The 21,823-nt window shown below is 47.2% G+C and overlaps 2 protein-coding genes across 12 annotated transcripts in view; both read right to left on the bottom strand.

Moving 5' to 3' along the window:
• Cyld (CYLD lysine 63 deubiquitinase) overlaps positions 1–1,278 on the bottom strand; it is a 57,755-nt gene extending 56,477 nt beyond the window's left edge. For 4 of the 9 annotated variants that reach the window (XM_042693417.1, XM_042693421.1, XM_042693422.1 and 1 more), the window contains exons 1-2: positions 1,207–1,278; positions 453–533 (exon numbers count right to left, since the gene is read on the bottom strand). The gene's annotated coding sequence lies outside the window, so the exon portion shown is untranslated. Of the gene's footprint in view, positions 1–452; positions 534–751; positions 797–1,206 lie in introns of those variants that run through there. The other 5 variants (XM_042693419.1, XM_042693425.1, XM_042693418.1 and 2 more) reach the window with 5 other exon arrangements.
• Positions 1,279–9,561: 8,283 nt separating this feature from the next.
• The window catches only part of Nod2 (nucleotide binding oligomerization domain containing 2), a 35,669-nt gene continuing 23,407 nt past the window's right edge, over positions 9,562–21,823 (bottom strand). For 2 of the 3 annotated variants that reach the window (XM_042693435.1, XM_042693434.1), the window contains exons 7-12: positions 20,313–20,396; positions 18,771–18,854; positions 18,219–18,302; positions 16,052–16,135; positions 12,004–12,087; positions 9,562–10,724 (exon numbers count right to left, since the gene is read on the bottom strand). In XM_042693435.1, coding sequence (XP_042549369.1) covers positions 10,652–10,724; positions 12,004–12,087; positions 16,052–16,135; positions 18,219–18,302; positions 18,771–18,854; positions 20,313–20,396 — 493 coding nt within the window. In that variant the 3' untranslated portion in view covers positions 9,562–10,651. Of the gene's footprint in view, positions 10,725–12,002; positions 12,088–16,040; positions 16,136–18,218; positions 18,303–18,770; positions 18,855–20,312; positions 20,397–21,823 lie in introns of those variants that run through there. The other variant, XM_042693436.1, reaches the window with a different exon arrangement.

The following is a 21,823-nucleotide window of genomic DNA, read 5'->3' as shown; positions in this document are numbered from 1 at the left end:
CTGAATTCTTGGGGCCATTCAATCTCCTTGGGGTGTGAGGGGGTGTGCAGGAAACTGATGCTTGGATGCATGCCCTCTTAGGGCCTGAGTTTTCTCTAAGGAGCCAATGATTACAAAATGAGCAATCATATTAAGATTCCTAATTAATCCCAATTCAAAAGCAAGGAAGGAATGTTGCTCTAACCTGAGCAAAGCTAAGAAGCCAAGTGCCCAGAAAAAAATCGAGGGAAGCAGTGGTGACAGGGATAGGGGTACTGGGGGCTGGGAGACTGCAAGACCACAAGGCTTTGGTGCCTGGAAGATGACAATCATCCTAAACATTGCAAACACCGAGGGGAGGGACAGAAGAGATGCCAGGGATATGAAGAACCAGCAGGGCAGCTGAGTACCACCCTGGGTACAACTGCCTTCTAGCAAGTCTTCAAATGACACCAGAAAGGAAGGAGGAATACCTGGCTCACCAGGGCACACCTTGCAACGACAGAACTCCCAGCTGCCGAGGGGAAAACATCCTCACCCTGAAAAGGGGGAAACTGAAAGAAAAAGCAGAAAGCGCCATTAACCAGACCAGAATCCCCGCCTGCTCTTCCCTTCCAAGAGGGAGGCCATAGACACCCCCTCTCCCCCACCCCCAAAACTGCCAAGCCCAAATGCCCCAAGGCTCAGAGAAAGGTGAGACACTACAATCCGGGTCTCTCCACGCCAACTGGGACCCTCCGGGAACCAGCGGCCCGTGCCTCAGTTTCCCCACCTGCAAATGGAGCGCGCCAAGGAGGAAAACTGAGTTTTGCGCTACTCCTACCCCCAAACCCTCTCCTCTCCAGGGGTCCTGGAGGTGGCGATCCCTCCCGGGACTCGGAATCCCTCCCCCGAAGGCCGGGGGAGGGGGGGAGGGATGGGAGGCGGGGGGCGGGGGAAGCCCGGGCTGACGTCAGCGGGCTCGGCACCGCGCGGGCCTGGCGGGTGCAGCCGGCCCGGGCAGCTAACGGGCCGGCGCCACGGTGCCGCGGTCGCGAGGCTCGACTCGCAGTTCCCAGAGGCCCCCGTAGCCCCGGAGGACTGCGCCGCCCACCGCTCGGCCACCGCACTCTCCCTCACCCACCTCCGGCGGCCCGGCAGTGCTCCCCGCCCCGCCCCGCCCCGCCCCACCCCGCATCCAGGCCGGCCCCAGGCCCCGGGCCCCACACCCACCGCCCTAGTATTTACCTCAGACGCGCGGACCCCGCGCAGCCGAACCTGCTACCTGGGCCCGCCCCCACCTGCCCCGCCTCCTAACTGCCCGGGGCGGAGGGAGGGAGCGGGGGCGGTGGCCGCAACCGCCGCGCAGACCAATAACAGCTGAGGCTGCGTTCCTATTCACGTCCTGATTGGTTTTTCCTGTGGCAAACCTTCCGCCAATGGCAGCCGGTGTGGAGCCGCTGAGGGACTTTCCACGGTGTCAAGCTCGGTGGAGCCAAAGGGAAAGCAAAAGGGGGTGGCGGAAAAAAGCCGGGGGTGGGGGCGGAGCGCCAAGGCTGATTGGAGGAAAGGCTGTGGGTGCCGCCTCACTATTGGCTGCTACAGAATACGGGGCGGGGCGCTGTCTTTTCCCAGCTCCACCCCCCTGCTCCAGGTTTGGCGCTTGCCTTAGCTGTCAAAACTAGGGTGGGAAGCAGTCCAGACAGCTGGGAACCGTTTTCCAGGAGTCTGTGAAGAGCAAGCATGTAGAGTCACCTCTAAGACTGAATGTTTTGCTTTCCCCACTCGTCGCCGCGTGACATGCGGACCTGACAACCCCGCTGAGCCTCAATTTCCTCATCTGTAAAATGGAGGTGATGGGATCACTTGTCTGACGGGACTATAGTGAAGTGCTGCATGGAAGTTGCTGACACTACGAAGGGCTCTCCCCTCCCCTTCCACGCGGCTTTTTGACCCCTTGTGTTTCTGAACTGTTGCCTGTTTGGTGCCAGGTTTCCTGCAAGTGGAGAAGAAGGGATTTTCACCGGCGGGGGCTTGCTCGGTCCTGCGCCCCTGGCCACTAGCCAGGACTTGGAGTGTAGTTAAGGATCTTTCAATTAGAAGGGAGGCTTCTGATTCCCCAAAGTACTCAAAATATTTAAAGGAATGCTTTTTTATAATCAGTCCCAGAGCCTTGCAATATCTCTTCCTGCACTGGATACTCCTGTTAATTAATTCCTTCTCCTTTGACATTTTATGTACTAATTATGGGGAAGATGATTAATAGTGAGAAAGGATGTGTGTGTGTGTGTGTGTTTAATTATGACACAAAATTTCCCCCAATGGAAAGTAGCATATTTCTGAAGATCGGGGGAATTTTAACCAAGAAGTACTTAACCACACAGGCAACTGCAAGCACTCCTTAAAAAAAAAAAAGCCACCCGTCTCCCTCACCAAAATCTACCACAATGAAATGGGAATCTTTCAGAAACTCAAGCATCAGTCCACTCCTATCTTGTCTCAGTCCATTCTTGTCTTGTTCCCCAGGCTTTCTAGCATATTCTAGGTGGAAGCAATGTGGCCTTAGGCCTCACCATTTTCCTCTATATTACATTCTTCAGTGAAGCTGCTAGGATTTACATATCACAATCAGGCTTTCTGGGGGAATTTTTCCTTCTGTGTTGGATACAGGAGGAGGAAGAAGATGAGGAAGCAGAGGAAGAGAATGTTTGAATCCTTTACACAAGACAAGCATTCTCACTTTCCCCAGTTTGTCACACTTCTTACTACTCCCTATTGATCCCCTGGATCACTGCTCTCATGAATATTAACTCTTGGTTGTTTATTTTTTTACAGGAACTAGGGCTTGAGGTTAGGACCTTGCACTGTTGCTTGGCTTTTGTGCTCAAGGCTGGCATTCTACCCACTTGGGCTATACCTACACTTCCAACTATTGATTCTGGAAGGCATTTGCTTTGCCACTCCTGGACAAGAGCATCTTTACTTCCTTTTGAACAGTGACATAAAAGTGGCCAGTCACCTGGCTCACTGTCACACATTCACTGAATCAGTGTCAGAAGCTGACTTTATCCAAAAGATCCCTACCTCAGCCAAACCTGACAAAACAGGCTTATCTCAATTACCACGGCCTGTAGGTGACCAGTAATAGAACTGTGTGTTGACATGACCCTGAAATTGTATAGTCAAGCTCCCAGGGAGAAGAGATGCCTGCCAATGGAGAGTAGTGTCATGATGCTATTTATTATTTACAGTCTCTCATCTACCAGCCTCTCATTGTACAGAAGGGAAAGTAAGGTCAAGAATGGGGAAGTACTCACCCTGCCTTCCCCTATCACAGAGGAGACAGACTACTGAGACCTAGAGTCTCTGGATTGCAAGTCAGAGATCTTCCCTCACCTCTGTTTAAAATGGCTTCTTTCACTGAAAGGCACATCCTCTCTACCCTCCCAGAAACCTCCTTTATATGGTGTTCAGCCAAAGTCCAGCCTCTCCCAGAAGTCTTTGTAGATGGCTCTCGCCCTCACCAGTCACCTCGTTCCACCTACCCTCAGCCTGTTCCACACAGCTTGGCCCCAGGGTCATGCAAATGAGTGAATGACGTACTGAGCAGGTACCAGGAAACACAACAATGAACAAGCAAGATGCCACTCCTGCCTCTAGCAAGGAAGGCAGACGTTAAATAGCTAATTACACAATCACCCATTTAACTGCAGTTATAGTAGACCGGAAGGAGAATGTCTTTGAGTGCATTGGAAGGGTGGTACAGCTCCCAAGGAAGGTTGTTTGTGGAAGGCACCTTTAAGATGAGACAGGAAAGATGTCAGAGTTGGAGTGAGGGGAAGCACTCTAAACAAAGGGAAGTAGACAGTGTGTCACTTGTTGAAGGAAGTGAAAAAGGGGAACATAGATTATGAACCTACATTCAGGCAACTGCTCCTCATTCCTAGGGCCCCTTTGAAGGGTTTTTAGCCTATCACACATAGTGCTGTGATTGTGCCCAACGGGAGACTAGAAAAAAGCCAGGCCTTGGTAAAGTCCAGCGTCTGGTCATAGCCTATGACAAGGAGTCACATAGTCAAGCCTCTAAAAAATAACCTTTACACCAGATGCTGGTGATTCACACCTGTGATCCTAGCTACTCAGAAGACTGAATCTGAGGATCATGGTTTGAAGCCAGCCCAGACAGATAAATCTGAGATACTCTCATCTCCAATTTACCAGCAAAAGCTGGAAGTGTAGCTATGGCGCAAGTGGTAGAGCACCAACTTTGATTGAAAAAGCTAAGGAAAAGTGGGAGGTCCCGAGTTTAAGCCACAGAACCAGTACAAGAAGGAAAGGAAGGAAGGAGGGAGGAAGGAAGAAATGGAGAAGGGAAAGGAAGAGGGAAGGATGGAGGAAGGAAAGAAGAGAAGGTGGAAGGGAAGGGAGGAAGAAAGAAAAAGAAAGAGGAAGAAGAAAGAAATAGAGAATGGGAGGAAGGAAGGAAGGAAGGAAGAAAGGAAGAAGGGAGGGAGGGAGGGAGGGAGGGAAGAAAAGAAACAAGGAAGGAAAGAAGGAAGGAAGACAAGCAACACTGCTCTCTGTATAGCAACACTGTCCATATTACGGAGCAGATCCTGCTTGTGCTTTCTAGTGGCCACCACAGGCCCCCTTCTTCTGGCTCACTAAATTCCATGTTGATTTCTTATGCTGTTCTGCTACTGCAAACAAGGCTGCTGAAAGTGACTTCCCCTAACCTATGTAATCCTTCTGCCCTTCCCATTACAGCCAATGGAATCCCCCAGTTATTCACCCAGTTTCCTTCCATAGTTCTAGTCACTTTCACACCAATACAGTGAATATGACCATTCAGAAAGTACTCTGAGCCAAGGGGCTTCCTGAATCAGGCATTCCACAGGCCAGGATATGATACCAGTGCTTTCTCCGTAGGCCTTCAATGTGATGCCACCATCACTGGATGAGGAGCTGAGAATTCTTTATCCTATAGATTTGCTTAACTCTCAGGGAAAGGAAACCCTAATCATGGGGGGTCTTTACTCTAGGCTCTTAAAACCTCCTTTTCATGAGATAAAAAGAATTACTTTAATCATATTTAATCCAGCAGAACTGTAAGCCCATACTCTCCTGTAGGAGCTATTTGCTGCTATTGATGATGAATGATCTGTGTGTGTGTGTGTGTGTGTGTGTGTGTGTGTGTGTAAAAACAAGAGCAGGGCTAGAGCTATCATCGAGATGTTTGTGCTATATCTGCAATCCTATTTGGAGCAGGTGTTACACTAAGAATGGTCCCATGTCAGCACAGCCTCCCTTTCAAAAGAAGCACTTTCAGAGTTAGAAAAAAGACAATCCATCATTATAATCTGCCCCAACTTTGATTTTATGCTCCCTTTAAGTAGATTCCTCATGTAAGTTACCCAATAATCAATGAGTGCCCACTATGTGCTGGACACCCTTTTAGACTGGAAGACCATGCCATGACCATGATCTGGTGGCTGACATTCCAGGGGATTTGTGTTAGTCAGCTTTCTGATGCTGTGACAAAATACCTGAGAAAACTAACTTATAAGGGGGAAAGGTTTGTTTTGGCTCACAGTTTCATCCCAGGGTGAGTTAGCCCTATTATTTTGGGCCTGTGGTTGTACACATTACCTCATAGTGGTGAGCATGAGATGGAAGAAGGAGCTCACCTCCTGGCAGCCAGGAGACAAAGAGAGAGGGGGAAGGGAGGAAGGAGAGAGGGAGAGAGGGAGGGATCAGAGTCCCAAAGCTCCTTCAAAGACATACCCTTAATGACTGAAAAGGCCTACTAGGCCATATCTTTTGAAAGTTCCACGACCTCCCAAAGGCACCACAGGCTGGCAACAAAGCCTTGAACACATGGAACATTGAAGAACATTTCAAGTCTAAACCTCATCTGAGAGATCTTAGAGATTCACTCCCAGGGTCTTTGGAGTCCATCTTCTTTTCTCCATCTCCACAACCCACCCTGAGGTGGGCCCACTACCTCTTTACTTGCAAGAGCTCCTAGGCAGCCTCCAAACTTCTGCTTCCTCCATCCTCACTCCTACACATTCCAGTCCCATTCCCAGCCAGGAGCCAAGGGAACCCTATTAAGTGTAAATCTGGCTGCACCTTCCCTTTTAGAACTCTCTGTTAGCGTGCTAGTAGTTTAAGATCAAGATTAAGTTCTTCACCATGGACATCTAGACTCCTCAAGATTTTCACCTGTGGTGGGGGTCTCTGAAACATAACTCCTGTGATAGGTAAGGGATCACTATTTACCTATCTCTTTTTAAACCCACAATACAGTGAAGCCACAATAGGTGAACTGCCATAGAAAAAGGATGACTGTAATTAGTAATACTTTAATAATATTCAACAGTGCTCTAAATATGCTTATTTTATGTCCCAGTATCCCAGGAAGAGGTGGGTCCCTAACAATCTGTATCAAAGGCAGCACGGTCAAATGACCTTTGACCAAACCTCAGACTTCCGCAAATCCATCTAGTGTCACTCTTCTGAGCTCATCACAAACAGACTGTATTAGCTTCCTACAGCTGCTGTAGCAAACTACCACAACCTGATGGCTTCAAGTGACACCAGTTATCCTTTTACAGTCCTGGAGGCCAGAAGTCCAAAGTGAGCTGGAGGCTAGGTAGGCAGGGCTGTTCTCCTTCTTAGGCTTTGTAGGACAATCTGGTTGCTTGCTTTTCCCAGCTTCTAGCACTGTAGTCCTTGGTTCCTGGCTCCTTCATCCATCTTCAAAGGCGCGAGTGTGGCATCTGCTTCAGTAGTCACAGTTCCGACTTCTCCTGACTCAGCTCTCCCTTTGCGTTTCTCATAAAGACATTATCATTGCATTTAGGACCTAGCAGATAATTCAGGATCATCTATCCTTAACTCTCAAGATCCTTGACTTAATCAATTGTACAAAAATAACAACATTCTTCATGTAGGGCAACATTCACAAGTTCCTGGGAATTAGAACCTCAAAGTTTTTAGGGTCTACTACTCACCCTGCCACACATACCATGTTTATTCCATAACAAGAGTGTATAGATAGATAGACAGACAGACAGACAGACACACACACACACACACACACATACACATACACACACACACACACACACACACACACACACACACACACACACACACCTGGCTTCCTGTGACAAAGGTTCTATCTCCCTGGTCACTCATGGTATGGCCAGCTTCTTCCCATTCTTAGGAAGACAGTTTACCTGATACCTCTTCAGAGAACCTGTCTTGGACCAATCTTTCAGCAATCTGAAGAAGGTCCCTTTTACCTAGTGTCGTTATTTCTGTGTTAGTCAGCTTTCCTTAGCTGAGATAAACAATACTGGAGAGAAACAACTTACAAAGAAGGAAAGATTTGTTCTGGGCTCCTGGTTTCTGAGGTTTGGTCAAAGGTCATTTGACCGTGCTGCCTTTGATACAGATTGTTAGGGACCCACCTCTTCCTGGGATACTGGGACAGAAAATAAGCATATTTAGAGCACTGTTGAATATTATTAAAGTATTACTAATTACAGTCATCCTTTTTCTATGGCAGTTCACCTATTGTGGCTTCACTGTATTGTGGGTTTAAAAAGAGATAGGTAAATAGTGATCCCTTACCTATCACAGGAGTTATGTCTCAGAGACCCCCACCACAGGTGAAAATCTGTGAAGCAGCAATAAGAGAAGCATGATATAGTGAGAGACAACTATATAACGCTGCTACTTACTAGTTGCTAGCTGCTAGAGCCTTCTACATGACCTCAGCTACCTTGAGAAAAGACTGCCAAACCAGTCAGTCAGAATGTCCTGATGCCAGCTTCCAGTGCACTACTCTAACACCTCAAGATATTGCTCCGATAAGCATCTTGCAACGAACTCCAGCTGAATATAAGATGGACTATTACTTCTGCTCAGGTGTGGGGGGTGGAGGCAGGGATCGCACTTCAATCCAAATGCAGGTATGTGATTGGTGTAAACATAATCCTCAGTGAGCATAATAGATTATCACTTGATTGGTGTGTAAACACAGTGGTATTTCCCTCAGACACACCCTTGAGCCCTCCCCATCCTGGCTATCCCCCTTGGTATTTTAAAATCAGGATTACATAAAGACTTTCTTGTGCATGGGCTTGCCCACCTTTGCTGAACTCCTATCATGAAGAAAAAGAAAAGAGAAAGAAGCAGCTGTGGCAGGAAGGTAAGGCAGTTCAGGCCAGCAAGCTGATTAGACCAAGTGAAACTGATGCAAGTGGCAGACAGAGAGTAGCTCATCTGGTTGAGCCTCACATCCTCTACTGCCACCTTAGCTGTACTTCATCCCAGTTGTCAATAGTCCAGGAGAGACTGCTACTGCATTCTAACATTCACTCTTCCACCTACAACTATCCACCAAGAGCACTAGAAAAGCTTTCCTTTGCCTACTCACAATTTCTGTCTGGGGAGAGCAGAAGGAACTCAGCCAGCTGTTTATAATACTTTGGGCATGCGGCAGCATTTTACATTATGGCAAGAGTATGTGGTGGCGGAAACTGCTTACCGCATGGCAGCCAGGAAGCAAGAGAGGTGGAGAGCGGGGTTCCTGATATGAACCTAACTTCCTTCCACTAGGCTTCACTTCCTAAAGGCTTCACCATCTCCCAGTAGCACGCAGGCCAGGATCAAGCCTTCAATACATAGGACTTTAATGGACATTTCAAAACCAAATTAGGGCAATTTCCTTCCTAACACTTACTGCAATGGACACGTGTGGGGGGAGCGTGCATATGTATTTTAATATATTAGTTTTCTGCCTGCCTTCCCCTCTATGCACCTTCAGAGGCACCAAGACACTATACCTGCTTTGTTCATCTACTGATTAATAAGTAACTGATAATAACATAACTGATTAATAAGTCATTGATGAAGATGAATTTACAACCCATTATGGTGCTCTGCAAATAGGCTTGTGTGTTTTCCTTTCAGAGAAAGCAGATCAACCTCTCCCTTCCTCCTGATCATCTATACTAGAAAGAATAGTCCAACCAAGACAAAGCCCAATAACAAAGAGTGCCACAGACAGGCTCACATTAGGAGCCCAGGGACATGCAACAGCATTTATTGAGCCAGATGCTCACAAAAACCTTTCAAGAAAGCAAGAGTCCACCACAGGCCAGCAGTCACCTGAGCCCTTGCTCATTAAATATAGCTAAGAATGATCTCAGCAAGGCCTGCACAGGAGGTTGCTGGCAGAGGAAAGCTGAACACAAACCTTCTCCATCCTTCTCCTGTTAAAAGATTCCTGGAGCCACATGGAGAGACTTGAGAAAAGACCCAGAGGCCTTTCCACATTTGCCATAGTCTCTCAGCCCAGGCACTGCGGGCTCCTCCTGCACAGCTTAAAACTTCACGCTGGTTAGACTTTTCTATGCTGAAGCCAAATGTGTTCTGATTGCCAGCCTATTTCTGAGAACTGCTTTTGCCTTAAGCAGTAAATTATCTGGTTGAACACCCCCCAAAATTCAAGTAGAACATTGTGCTTTAAAATTTGACAAGCTTAAGGAATATTTTTAAATGTTTGATCACAATGAAGAAAGCTGGGAATTCGATAAGCATTTTTCTTCTGTATAATTTGTGCTATAAAGTTCACAGGCATGTTTTCTACAAAATACCAACTCGAGAGAATAAAACAATTGCATTTACAAATATTCACCAGTTTTCACACATAAATAAGATTTACAGTAGTAACATCTGCAGAGCACCTAACAGTTTACAAAGGTTTTGACCTACATTATTTGGAAAAATCCAGAAAGACATTTACTCTGAAGGAGGAGCTTGGTATTGTCCCCATGCAAACTTCTAATCCCCAACTAATATATCCCAGTGCATTCTGTCACAAGTGAAATATCATTATTGCTTTATGGTTGTGTTTCAGAAGTCTGTTGTCAAAGTTCAATTCATAGGCATCAGCCGGAGGCCTAATAGGGCTGTTTGAAATGCTGGCCCAGATTAATTTTAAAAAGCTGCCTTTGGACATGTTGCTGCTTCCAAAGGCTTAACTGGAGAGTAATTGATTTCACTGGAAATAAAATGTCCATGTGTGATCTCTGCTGGAGTGTGGTCACATTTTTCTTGCAAATCTAGAATGTCTGAGGGACAAAATGCTGCTGTGTTTCTCCTTCCAACAACGTTTTAAGCACCAGCGAGGAGAGCAGGGCAACCGTATGACCTGAATGCCAGGGTTAGGATGCTGTTGGGTCTCGGGCAGAAGAAGTGGAAGAACCAGGAAAGAATAGATGCTTTTGGTGTGAGTCCAGGCTACGACAGATGACCTGAGTCAAGATGTGGCTGAGAGCTAAGAGCGCCTCCTGAGACGTCTCGGGGCACCTTTCATGAGGGCCCAGGTTTCTAAACCAACAGGCATTTATGGGTCCCCTTGTCTTCCCTTCCCCAGCAGCCCCTCTGTGCATTTTATCCATGGTTTAGGAAGAACTTGATGTCAGAAGCGGGTTTGGGAAGAGTTGATTCTAGAGGGTCCTGAAGAGCCTTCAGTCAGAGTAAGATGACCTGCATTGCTCCCAGAAAATAAATCCAATCCTCAGCAGGACAAGGCATTGGCCAGACATCCAGCTTCCAGAGTCCAAACCCACAGATAGCTCACAAACAAAGTGAGATGAATGTCAGCCCAGAAACATCAAAGCAAGAGTCTAGAGTCTGTGTGGCTGAGCATCTCCATTTCCTCTGGAGAGAAAGTATTCCCTCGGAGCCTGCAGAGACAAAGTGAACAAAATTAGAACAGGTCTTTCAAAGGGAAGCTGCTCCTCTTTAAACCTATGCCTGGGAGGGGCTGGCCCTTGGGCCTAGCTACAAGCGAGGAATCATGAATGTGATGCTGTTTTTAACCCTCTGTCCCCAGAGCAGTTCATGAATTATTGCCCATGATGAACAAGATGCAGTGACCTGGCAGAAAGACTACAACACTCGGCCCAACGGGGCATATACTCCCCAAGGCTGGTCAATCTTTTTTTCAGGCAACAACCAAATCTGTCAAGAATGCAAGGATCAAGTTCTGACACCCAGCCCCATCGATGAGGACATCACAGCCCTTAAATATCAACCTGAGGCTGGCTGTTCCCTGAACACAGAATGTGACATTTCTTAAGATTGTGCAATGATTTAAAAACAACCCTCTTGAGCCTTTGTTCTGCTGACTTCACGGGCTATGGACTTGCTAAATCATACCAAAAGCAAAAGCTTTCCAGCCCTGGGGACAATTGAGAGTTTTTGCTTTGAATTTCAACATAAATTTGTTCTTACCTTGATATACTTTTTGAGGAAGACACAGGTCTATCTATAAGCTTAAAACAAGGGTCACAGGCTCTCATGGAGAGGCAGACAAAAGGTATCATCTGCATCTCCCATTGCCTTGGATCCTGGAGGTTCTATAGGGTGGAGATCATGACACAGCATGGCCACACCTGTATCATTAAAAGCTATAGTCTTTCATAGACTTAAAACAAACTAACATCAAGTCACAAAGATTTACACTCATTTCCAGGGACGTCAAATAATAAATAGAAAGGATTTCTTTAACTCACAAGTGAGTGTTAATATATGTTTTGAGCAATATATACCAATATTTAAAAACTTAACTTTCCTGCTCAGAATTGTATTTCAGACTAGGTATGAGGGCACATGACTCTGTGAAATTCCAATACTTGGAAGGCAGAGACAGATTTTGAATTTGAGGCCAGCCTGCCTAGGCTACATTGGAAGACTCTGTCACAAAGCAGGAGGGCGGGAGCTATATTCTTTTCATTCTCCCATTCTTTGATACCTACTTACCCTGTTGCTTAAAATAGAAAATAAAAATACTCCTGGTTTTAAGTAGAAGAACCATTCTCTGCTTGGAGACCTGATGTCTCTCTTCCCAGCCAGAGATCTGGATTCATCACAAGCACAAGGGATGTGGTCATTTCTCTCATCCCTCACCCCATTTCATAGATAGGAAAAAATGAGGCTCAAAGAGATCACCAGGAGCCTTACCAGACTTCCATGATGGTGGTGTTCATCTGGAGGGCCTGCAGGAGAGCTTCTGCACCCAGGTGGGTGATGCCATTGTTGGACAGCCTAGAGAAGAATGGAAGGCTTCAGGTATAGAAGCCAACGGCAGCCACCTATCCCTAGACATGTCCCTCTCCTGACTGAGATTTCCAAGGAGCACCTCTACAAAGACTCAGAACCTTTAGAACCTTCTTGCTTCCATTTAGATGATTACTGCTTCCACCTAGATGATTGAATTAGGCAGCCCCTCCCTTAAGGATAAAACTATAGTGTTGTGGTAAGAAATCTGAAGTTTAGCTCCAGAATCTCAGAGATCAAATCCAACCTCTCCCTCTTCCTTTTGTTATCTCAAACAAATTTCCCCACCTGTAAAATGGTTCTAAGAAATATATACCTTATGGAGTATTGAACATTGAACAAAAAACTGCCTAAGTCAGCCCAGTATCTAATTAACAGTAGATAATAAGTGGATAGATTGTTTTTGTTGGGGGGCCTTTGGGGTGCACAGGGTCACAGGCTAGAGACAACAGGAGGCTGGGACAGGAGGGAAAAGATGAGCCTTGATCAGTGAGGGCAGAAGAGCCCAGTATTTCCCATGCTGCCTTTTGATTACAGCTTTGCCTTCTGGTAACTTCTGGTGCCTGCCCTCCCTCTCCTTGCCATGCCAGAAAGGTCTTACAGCTATGTCAGCCACCAGCGTGTACTAAAGTTTCCTTCTGTGCCAGCTCTTTGCCTATATTCTGCCAGTGAATGTTCACAGCTCCATGAAGAGGGGTAATTAGTACCCCTATTTACACTCAGCAACTAAGGTGCTTGAGCAAGGAAAGAGACAGCTGGCAGTGGGGAAACCAGGGTGCAGATCATATGGCCACAATCCCAGATGCTCACCAACACTTGGCAGAGATGATGCTGGGAAAATGAGACAGGCTCTCTCTCTCTCTCTCTATACATACATGTTTGCAGCTGAGGTTTTATGGGGAAACAGTGAAGGAGAATGAAGTCCAGATGCTGAATAGGTGGCTGATGGCAAGATAGGGTGGTACACCCCTCCCCTTCATCAGTTGAGTGCCTGGCCTCCTCAGTTGGGATTGAGTGGAGGTGGGGTAGCTGTCACAGTAAGGAAGGACAAATTTGCTACATCTAAACCTGGAAATTAAGGCCCAACTATGGCCAAAGGCCCCCAGAGAGCAAAGCGAACATCTAGCTTGGACAAAGCGAGGCTCCCCAGCCTGCTTGCTCTCAAGTGAGGCCCTGTGGAAGTGTTTTCTCCAAACATTGGCAACTCCCTAGCCTGCAAAGCACCACAAACACACATTGCCAGAGCGGATGACAATCTGGCAGCAAGGCCAGAGGCAGCTGTCCGCCTGTCTCTGAAGACAAGTATATTCTTTGGGCTATATTTGTCAGGGCAGATGCCATCTTCCTCTAACCAAAGAAGTCACTGCTGATGGGTGTCCCCAGTCCCCGAGAAGAGAGACCTTTGCCTCAGTCTCTGGATGTACAGACATAAGTCTGGCAGTCTCGCATCTATCATCCCTGTCCCTGTGGTACAGGCCCCTGGACATTGAGTCTACCAGAGGAAGCCACAGCATGGCCTCCATCATCTTCTGGCCCAGGCTGCTTTCAGCCCTCAACTCCTACATCCACAGGGCCATGATCTCTGCCCTTTAACCTCCCTGCTGCCATCAGCCTACTCCAAGCTACTCTCACCTGGGTCTCCCACTTACTTTCTGTTTCTACTGGGCCATTCTCCAGGCTTTGGCTTTCAGAATAAGAATGACCTTCCTATGATATAGAGCTGTCAAGATTGATTGATTGATTTTGGTGGGGGCAGTAGTAAGGTTTGAGCTCAGGGCCCTGTACTTGCTAGGCAGATACTCTACTATTGAAGCTATGCTCCCGGTTCTTGGCATTCTATGATTTTTCAGCTAGGATCTCATGACTTTCTCTGGGCTGGCCTGAGCCATAATCCTCCTACTTGCTTTGTTCATAGCTGGGATCACAGGTGCTCACCATCATACCTGGCTTACTTTGTTCAGATGGAGACGAAGTCTCACTGTTAACCTAAGCTGGTCTCAAACTATGATCCTATTGACCTCCACCTCCTGGGTCATTGGGATTACAGGTGTGTATCACTGGACCCTGTAAAGCCCTGGCCAAAGTCCTAAATGTAAATCCCAAATCCTTCCAAGGCCTGTTCCCCACCTCTTGCCCCATTCCACTCCTGTTGCATTCCAACTGTCCAGTTCACTTTCTGTCCCCAAAGCCACAGGCCTGTCTGTCTCTCTGCCTTAGTGCATTTGCACTCACTGTTCCTTCTGCCCAGATTTGGGGCATGTGCCTTCTTTTTGTTCAGGTCTCAAATCAAATGCCATCTTCCCAGAGAGATCTTGCCCAAGGTTAACCCCACCCTCCTGCCACATGTCCCTCTTGAACCAGGAATGACCTAACTTACTGGTTCACCAGTTTAACATCTGTCCCCTCTTAGAATGTGAATGGGGGCTGTTACGACCTTTTCACCACTCTACCTTTGGTTCCCAAACAGTGCCTGGCAAAAGACAGGCCACAAGAGCGCGCGCGCGTGTGTGTGTGTGTGTGTGTGTGTGTGTGCGCGCGTGCTGGTCCTAGAGCTTCAACTCAGGGCCTGGGCACTGTCCACAAGACAGGCCACAAGAGCGTGTGTGTGTGTGTGTGTGTGTGTGTGTGTGTGTGTGTGTGTGTGTGCGCGCGTGCTGGTCCTAGAGCTTCAACTCAGGGCCTGGGCACTGTCCACAAGACAGGCCACAAGAGCGCGTGTGTGTGTGTGTGTGTGTGTGTGTGTGTGTGTGTGTGTGTGTGTGTGTGAGTGTGTGTGTGTGTGTGTGTGTGTGTGTGTGTGTGTGTGTGTGCGCGTGCTGGTCCTAGAGCTTCAACTCAGGGCCTGGGCACTGTCCACAAGCATTTTGCTCAAGCTTTTTGGTGGATATTTGAAGATTAGAGTCTCATGGGCTTTCCTGCCCAGACTGGCTTTGAACCACAACCTTCAGATCTCAGCCTCCTGAGTAGCTAAGATTACAGGTGTGAGCTACCAGTGCCCAACAAGAGACATTTCTCTTTTTTTTGGGGGGGGGGGTCTGGTCGTGGGGCCTGAACTCTGGGCCTGGGCGCTGTCCCTCAGCTCTTCAGCTCAAGGCTAGCACTCTACCACTTGAGCCACAGCGCCACTTACGGCTTTTTTCTTTTTTTGCTTATGTGGTGCTAAGGAATTGAACCCAGGGCCTCATGCATGCAAGGCAAGTGCTCTACCACTGAGCCACCTTCCCAGCCCCAAGAGACATTTCTTATAGAGATACATTAGTGGTTTGTAAATGAATGCATGAATGTCAACAAAGGGTACACTTGTAAATACAGGCAAGTGACCACATCTGCAGTCCAGATGCAGATCAGCCAGGAGCCTCCTTCCTGAGCAGTGGTGGCCTGGAACAAAGAGAGACACCCTGCCAGCCACACAGTGGGGTGCAGTTGGCAACCTGCCTATCCCTGTTCTTTCAGCTTACTCTTCCAACTCAAGAGTTGCATGCTGGCAGACTTCCCACACTTTGTCTGGAGCCTTTATGACAATAGCTGGAGAATGGTGGATGTGAGCTGAAACTTACCCAGTGACCATCAGGTCTGCAGGAGAATTTTCCCCGCAGAGTTCCCTGCACCACAGAGGTTGGGCACTTGGAGATCCAGGTCTATTGTTTGGGTAGTAACTAGGTATGTGTGAAGCTGGATGCTAGAAGCCTCATCCACGTGGAACTCCAGCTTCCTTCAGGGCTCATTGACTCAGTATCGCCTCACTGGTGACCTTCCTTTCCTGACTGTGTCCTACTATAGTGGCCCCACACTTCCTGGGGCCACCTCTCACACTGACTGCCTCGTGTAGTGCATTCCTCCCCTCCAAGACCAACACATGTTGCTTTCATCTTTATCTGGGCTAAGAAGCTGCCCTGAACTCTGCTTCACAACCCGGCTCCCAAGATCTGGCTCCTGCTTACAGGGTCCTTACTTCAGGACTCTCAAACTCGAATTTCTCTTCAGTCCTTCGGCGAGCAAACACACTCCTTCATCCCCGATATGGTTCTCCTCCAGACTGACAAGAACAGAGAGAAAATCAGGCTGATCTGATAATACTTACAATGGAAGATGTCAGTAATGGTTTCCCTATGTTCTCCATTCCCCACCCCCCATTTTGAAAATCCAAGCTTACAGATATATTATCATTCTCAATTCCAGGACATCTGTGCAAGGAATTCACTCCAAAGCGCTACTACGTAAAATACCCGTCATCCCCAGTTAGCCAATTCCCTTGTTTTTGTTTTTCATATTAATAGAAAGCTCATTTCTTTTCAGACAGCCATGTGCTGGATGGCAAACAAAACAAAACAAAGAAAACCACCTACATTTCCCCCTCCACTGCAGCCAGGGTTAGCCAAGTGAAATTGATATATGGAAATTTGACAGCTGCTGCTTACAGCAATGCTTTTTAAAGGACAGGACCCTGCTGACCTATACCTTTAGCCCTTTTCAGATATACAAAGTAGATCCCAGAATACAGAAGTAGTAGTTAAGAGAAGCAGCCATCTTGTGATAATGAGGCAATCTGCCATGAGAACTGAGGGCCTTGGTAGTCTTTTGTAGACACCATAGCTCCACACTGCTGAAGCCTAATGCAATGTTAAATTAGACTAAATTGGCTAGAAGCTGCTTTCACGTGCTCCTATGCAGCAAACTACAACCTAATTTAATATCTAAACAAACTGTGACCTAACTAAGATTATATTCTGGTAAAAAATAGCTAAGTCTCAGCCAGTCATAGGTTGCCAACTCTTCACATCATGCCCAAATAAGGCCAATGAGGAGCTGTAACCAATCAGACTGTTTCTGAATATCAAGTCCTTTTTCTGTCTGTCAACACCACCTGCCTACATTGCTATGTGGGGCACTCTGAACCTAACCTGGCTCTGAGTGCTGCCCGTTCATGAAACTTCTTGGCTCAAATAAACGCTGCTAATTTTAATTTGTCTGAAGTTTTTATTTTAACAGTAACCATAAGTGGCACACTCATGGTGAGGTGCTTCTCTATCAAGAAATGATCCAGTCAGGATATAATCAATGACAATTTAGCACCAAAGACCCCTGCCAATAGCCAGTACCCATCTGTAGTATCTGTAGTAGCAAATAATGTTTCTCTGCTTCCTAGAACTATCAAGCAGTCTGCACCTTCTCTCCCTGGTATATCTAGAATCTGAAAGATGTCCCTGGAATGGAAGACCCTACAAGCAGCACCTAAAAGAGGATAAGTTTGGAATCTGCTTCAGGTCAACAGCAGAAGCACAAATCAGGGGTCATCTTTCAGTCCCCCATATTCCATTTATTTTTCAAAGTGACTTTGGTTTAAATACTCAGGGGTCTTAGGTACTCAAACGCACTTTGAAAAATCAAAATGTCCTTAATAGTAGTAGTCAGAGGACTAGTAGAAATTGTTGTCATAGCACCAGCAACTGTAGCAGTAAGCTTGCCACAGTTACAATTTAATACTTAAGAACTGACACATATGCCAAGCTATATTAAGTCCTTCACAAGCACTACCTTACCTAACTCTCACAAATGTCTTTTTATAGTTAGAAACAGTCTTATTTTACAGGTAAGAAACCTGAAATTCAGAAATTGTTATTTAGCTTGCCAAAGATCACAGCTTGTATAAATCCAAAGCCTGTGATCTCCACCATTATATCATATGCAGGCAGTAAACAAACCAACAAAACAATAAATATAATACATTAACCCTAGGCTCTATAAGCTTCATATGACAAAGGACAAAAATGACAAAATCAATCACTCAGCATTCCACCTTTCTCTTATCTACGTAGCTGCTCCCATTGATGAGGTCGAAGTCAAAGACAGGCAATTAACATCATTCCAGTGATCCTATCTATTCAGGAAGCTGAAAGCTGGTGATCACAGTTCTGAGTCAGTCCAGGCAGACAAATCTGTGAGTGAGACACTTATCTCCGATTAACCAGCAAAAAGCTGGAAGTGGAGGTATGGTTCAAGTGGTAGAGAGCCAGCCTTGAGCTGGAAAGACCACTGCAAGGGCAGAAGGCCCTGAGTTCTAACCCCAGTACCAGATGTTGCCTGCCTCCCCCCGGAGCAGGGGAATCTCACAAACTTACCAGAGCTCTTCTAATGCTATGTTCTTCTCCAACATGAGTGCTAAGGCTTGGGCACCCACACTGCCAATGTTGTTCCCCACCAGGCTGACATAATCATGAAACAATAAAAAAAAAAAACAACATTTTAGAGCAGGGGAGACCTTGAAGGTGGAGATAAACTTACCTATGATAGGCAAAATAAATGGCACACTAACCACCACCCTCCCAGTGTGCTTCATTCAGACATTACTAATAGATTTCAGTGCTTTTTAAGACCAGGAGCAGTCTTTGGAATTAATCCTTAAGGCAAAATGTGACTGGTAGAGCTCAAGATCCTCAAGTTGCAGGCAAGGAATCAAGACTCTAATGAGGGAGGAGTCTCTCCTAAAGTCACTCAGACATTCTCAAGTTTCCTGACTCTAAACCCAATGGTCTTTCTCACCCTACTGCATAATACACCAGGAGGCATATTGGAAATGAAGTTCGACAACCCTCAAAATACCGCCACATCCCTCCCCCCTCCCTCCTCTCCTGGTTCTTCCTGTAACAATTCAGTACAAATCTGCAGCTTACCTAAGCCACGTCAGACTCCGGTGATCTGTTAAGGCTTCAGCCAGGGCTTGGGCACCTTTGTCACCCACACTGTTGCCCCAGAACCTGAAAAGGCCAGCAGAGGCCACAAAGAGTATATATGAGCACCTACTGCGTGTTCTACATGCTGTTCTCTGCAGCCCCAGTGCCAAGGACTGGACAATCCATTTTGGATAAGTCTGATGGGGCACAGGGGTCCCAGCAAAGTGGTCCTGTTACCGTCTTTGATGTGGGATAGCCAGACTTCGCTCAGACTTTTTAGTAGCTTTAAACCACAGACTTACTAATGGGGTCCCATCTACCTCATACCCTCAAGGGCTGGAAATTCTCAATAGCAATTCACATGACTGTGACTTTTTCTTTCCTGACATATACCAGATTTTCTTCCTGGTAGCTCTAAGTTTGTAATTACCTAGGGATCACCTAGAACAAGTCTAACTCTTCTCTCACAAGATAACTCCCTATCTTTTACTGATTCTTAAAATATCCAGTTCTTCATAGTGTCCAGCTCCTTCACATTCTGGGTCCTCCTCTCTGACCCACTGTAAGTTGGAAAGATCCCTTTTGTAAAGGTGAAGCCAGCACATAGCTTCCAATCCAGCTGCTTATAAGTGAGACAGCGCATGGCTTGCTTGCTGCACTTCTTTGACTCCTCAGGCTATGTGTAAACATTGCTCTATGCTCTGTAGATGGGGCGCTGTAATTGCAGAAACAAACTGGAAACAACCTAAGCAGGCATCCCTAGGTGACATTAAATAATTAAGGGCATCCAAGTGGTGGAATAGTATGCAGCTCTTCCTCACAAAATGAGGGCACAGTGGTGGCTCTTGCATACAGACTGAAGACAGTGAAAAGCTCTGCCACAAGCCAGTCCTACTCCTGGTTTACATTGAGCTTTTAGGCAACTTCCCTGCCATGGAAGTGAGTTAACTACCTGGGCATTAGGGTTTTCTCTCTACAGTCTTGGGATTCTAAAAGCCCTACTTCTTGTCAAATGAGATTGGCTTGCACAGGACAGGAAAGGGATTGCTGGGGGTGACATGGGTGAAAACTTAGGGTATAGACAGAGACAGTTTCCCCTTTGCAGTCCTGCTGGATGTGGGTCCTTCCTTTTGACTGGCTTGGATTCTCTCATTTCCCTAGTAGTGGGCAGTAGCTCTGAAGAATCTAGAACAGCCCCTCCCATTCCAGATCCTTTCTCATCCTCTTCCTCATCCTTCCCCACCTCATCCTTCGTTTGGCCAGGGATTCTGGCTTGATTACAGCTGACTGCAGTCTGGTGGGGTTCTTCAGAAATGCAGAGTAGTTCTAAGCCACAGCCTGGTTCTCAGCAGCCTCAAGCACTAGAGGTCTTCAGACCCCCAGGGCAAGGCCCTCACCACCCCTACCCTGCCATGTTGAACTTCTGGTTTATCAAGTGAAGACACCAGCATGGAGGCAGCCAAGATTCACTCATTCTCTACCCACCTGATCCTCCTTCAAACTGCCTCCCTGTAGGCCCCTTTGCCCTGAGCCCCAGCCTACCCGAGGAACTGCAGGGAGGTGTTGTCTTTGAGGCCCTGGGCCAGCACCTGGGCTCCTGTAGCTGTGATGTAGTTATTGCCAAGCCTGGAAGGAGGATAAAGCAGGGTGAGAGAGCACAGCCACAGGCAGGGCATGAGTGGGGCAGGGCCTTGGGTCCAGAGCCCTCGCCCACCTCTGAGCTTACAGACAGCCCCCACCACTTCAACCTCGTGGTCCACCAGTGAAGGCTAAGCGTGAACGGCTTGTTTTACAAAGCATACCAGTCTGGACAGGAGCCACAGTAGGGAGCTATTGTGGGAGCTTGGTGTCTGAAAGGAACCCAGATGACTTAAGATTTCCTCTTAACCTCTTTCCCCTTACCCTTAGCCATCCTCAGTCTACACCCTAGAATGCACTGCATGAACTTCCCAGATCCACTGTCACCACAAGGAACATTTTACCTCTGCTGGGAGCAGCGGGCAGTGGGGAGGAGGGAAGGAAGCAAGGGAAGGAAGGCTCTAGGGACAGCCAAATCCAGCCACCTCTGTGAGTTCAGAGAAGTGTTGTTTGTGGAACTCAGGGCCTGGATGCTCTTCCTTAGCTTTGTCACTCAAGGCTGGTGCTCTATCACTTGAGCTACAACTCCACTTCCAGTTTTGTTTTTTTTTTTGCTAGTTAATTGGAGATAAGAGTCACATGGACTTTCCTGCCAGGGCTGGCTTCAAATAGAGATCCTCAGATCTCAGCCTCCTGAGTGGCTAGGATTACAGATGTGAGCCACCAGTGCCTGTGAAGGGCTTTAAGCCTCTCTGGTTCACATGAGAAGGCATGCGGCACCATGGGAATGCACCTGAAACACTTCCAACCACATTTCCCTGAGGTGACCACAAGCATGGCATGCTAGGTTCTGGAAATTAACATCAAGGTCTTGCAGCAAGACTTGCTTCCTGCAGACTGCTCCAGCAGCAGAGGACCTCATCCAAGACTCATGGGGGTCTGACTAGGCAAAGTGGTCTTGAGGGTGCCCCAATGGCCTTGCAACTTCTCACGCTGCATCAAAGCCTAGAGTGCTTCCTCTCCACTCTCCTTCCTTCCCTGCTTTTCTCCTCCACTAGGGGCCTAACACCCTAGTTCCTCCAGCTCCCTTCCCTGGTCTCCCCTCACAAGCATTTCCCCCAATACATTTGTTGCACATCTAATCCTTTGTGGACTAAAACAGGGATAACAAGCTGTGAGCTTACATAATTTACCCACGATCCTTCAGTCCCTGAGCCGACTATATAAAGAACAGCCTGGACTGCACCAGCTCCTCATGCATGCTAACTCAATTCATCACATTCATCTCCACAACAACCTATAATAAGATGGCTGTCATTATGATCCTCAAAGGCAGAAACACTCGGCTGGTCAAGGTCCGTCCGAGAAAGCTCATGAGGATTCAAATCACAGGCGTTTCTAGACTCCAAACCCTCACCGTGGGCAGCCTCCCTCCCAAAGCCCTGGTTCCCAAGTCTGACCAGGTACTGGCCACA

Source organism: Dipodomys spectabilis, unplaced genomic scaffold (genome assembly GCF_019054845.1).
Source record: "Dipodomys spectabilis isolate Male_0828 unplaced genomic scaffold, ASM1905484v1 ptg000165l, whole genome shotgun sequence".
Classification (NCBI taxonomy): domain Eukaryota; kingdom Metazoa; phylum Chordata; class Mammalia; order Rodentia; family Heteromyidae; genus Dipodomys; species Dipodomys spectabilis.
This window is presented reverse-complemented; position numbering and strand designations above follow the sequence as displayed.